General features: G+C 47.5%; 1 protein-coding gene across 1 annotated transcript in view; it reads right to left on the bottom strand.

Moving 5' to 3' along the window:
* The window catches only part of LOC101860611, a 50,844-nt gene that overhangs the window by 35,510 nt on the left and 13,105 nt on the right, over nucleotides 1–2,229 (bottom strand). Inside the window, exons 2-3 of the mRNA XM_005109560.3 lie at nucleotides 1,332–2,165; nucleotides 253–615 (exon numbers count right to left, since the gene is read on the bottom strand). Of these exons, the coding sequence (XP_005109617.1) occupies nucleotides 253–615; nucleotides 1,332–2,001 (1,033 nt within the window). The 5' untranslated portion in view covers nucleotides 2,002–2,165. The remainder of the gene's footprint in view (nucleotides 1–252; nucleotides 616–1,331; nucleotides 2,166–2,229) is intronic.

Genomic DNA, 2,229 nt, shown 5'->3' with positions numbered 1-2,229 from the left:
GAGAAGAAGAAGGGAACGAACGAAAGGGTGCGGAAAGATAGTAATCAGACAGAGAAACAAGGAAAGGAAAGGGACAAAAATAAAGCAAGAGGAAGAAACGGGCAAGAACTGGAAACCGATCGTGGTCGATCATATTGTACTAACTACAACGGGAACATGGATTCTGGGGAAAGAAGCTCAAGCCAAGAGCAATCGTTGTAAATGTATCTGAGGATATGAAAGCTACGAGTTTGAGAAGACGTTTCGACTCACCAGGTCCTGTGGTCGGCCGAAAGCCCTGCTGAAGTGCCATGTTGTTGAAGGTGTTCCACGGTGAGAGCTCCGCCCCCATGTAGGCAGGGTAGCCTCCCAGACTGCCGTGACGAGCGAGGGGCGTGGCAAACCCCGCATCACCCCGCCCATTTGGGGAGGAGAGTTGTGCTCCGGGGGTGGAGTTATAGGGGAAGGAGGAAGGGTGAAGAGTGCCTGCTGGTGGGAATCCTGCGGTGGCTACGTCATTCTGGGCGGAGTTCCAGAGGGAGGACGAGGTGGGAGGAGCCATGCTTTGTGTGGGCGTGGTCATGTATTGGACAGGCAGCATGGCGCGGCTGGACGGGACGAACACGGGGCTAGTACCTATGGATATAAACGTTTTTAAAAAATTATTAAATACCTAACCAAATGCTACACACTATTAAACACTAGTTACGTTTTAAGGAACAATATTTGAGAGAGCTAGATCGAAACTGAAAAAAAAGTTGTCTCTAAAGGGTACGAACAATTTAGCCTCCATTCAGATTTGAACCCAGTACCCTCACAAGATGCTTCAATTAGCAATCGTTTTGCGTTGTAAGGGCAGGCTACCACTGTGAAGTAGATGTGCAGTTTTATATGCAACGACAGGAGCAAAGATAGCAACCACAGCGCGAATAACCGCGATAACATTTATAGTAACAACAACAGCAGTAACATCCACACCAATACCATCAACGAAACAACCAACAATTTCTGAAGCAGTATCATCAGCAACAAATGTAACAATTTGCCCCAACAACAACAAACAGCTGCATCTTAGTTTTAGTTTTAGTAGAGGTTTTACGGCGCTCGCAACTGCAAAAGGTCATATGAGCGCCAGAAGATTAGAGGTGTTACAAGAGAGTAACAAACATAAAAAAGAAGAAGGGGAGATAAGAACGACATATGTTTGTTAGGAAAGTAGAAGCAAATCACACCAGAGCACCCGCCCATCACCCACAGCTGCATCGGTAGCAGCGGCAGCAGCAAGACAACTAATAACCACCATGATCGGTGTTAGTGTTTCAGTACACGACTAGATGAGTTAAATTTCTCACCTGAATGCAAGTAGCCGTTGGTCACCGCATCTTGACCATAAGCTGTACCCGTTGGCGCGGGTAGGGTCAGTCCCCCTTGATACATGGCGGCGGATGGATGTTTCTCACGGCCTTCTACAGAAATTCCAGAAAAAGACTCTGTCTGATACCTCGTCACGTCACCACTTCTAGGGTCAGAAATCAAATTGCCTGTTACGTCACTCTCCACAATTCTTACGTCGTTATGGTAACGCGAAACGTCGAGTGAGCAAATGACACCGCTGTCGGCGGATGACGAGGCAGAACTTCGGGAAGATGGCGACGAACTATTTCCGCTTTCGCTATTTACAGAATTCGGGGAATCCCCTGGTCGTAAAGGGCTGTCCGAGTTGGATGGGAGTCTTGTGGAGCCACACACTTCGTGGGTACTTGTCAGAAGATGGGAATGTTCTTGATGTTGTTGCTGTTGATGTTTTTGCAAGTGATTTTGACGCCTCTGTTCTGTCTCAGTGGTTATTGCTGCTGCTACTGCTGCTGCTGCTGTTGCTGCTGTTGTAGTCGCTGCAGTTACGTGGACTGTTTTGCTGTCCAAATGATGGAAGAATGTCTCCACGTCCTGGCTGGGGAGAAGTGGTCCGGGCAGCAGACGTGAACTCAGTGAGAGGCCAGGCTGCTGCATCACCTCAATCATCCACTGGCTCCTTCCGATTCATGGGAGATACTAGGAGGGTGCTTCTGTTCTTCAGCACAGTCTGGAAGGTTCCAGAAGCTTCTATAAATGTCTACTATAATCTTTGAATAGACAGAAGTTCCTCCACTGCAATGTACAGGTTGACATCCGTCTTCCTATTATTCCTGAAAATAACAGTTAAAAAAAGAAGAATTAGAAGTAATCTTCTTAGGGCTTCAAAGCTGGGGG

This window comes from Aplysia californica, unplaced genomic scaffold (genome assembly GCF_000002075.1).
Source record: "Aplysia californica isolate F4 #8 unplaced genomic scaffold, AplCal3.0 scaffold00790, whole genome shotgun sequence".
Taxonomy (NCBI): domain Eukaryota; kingdom Metazoa; phylum Mollusca; class Gastropoda; order Aplysiida; family Aplysiidae; genus Aplysia; species Aplysia californica.
This window is presented reverse-complemented; position numbering and strand designations above follow the sequence as displayed.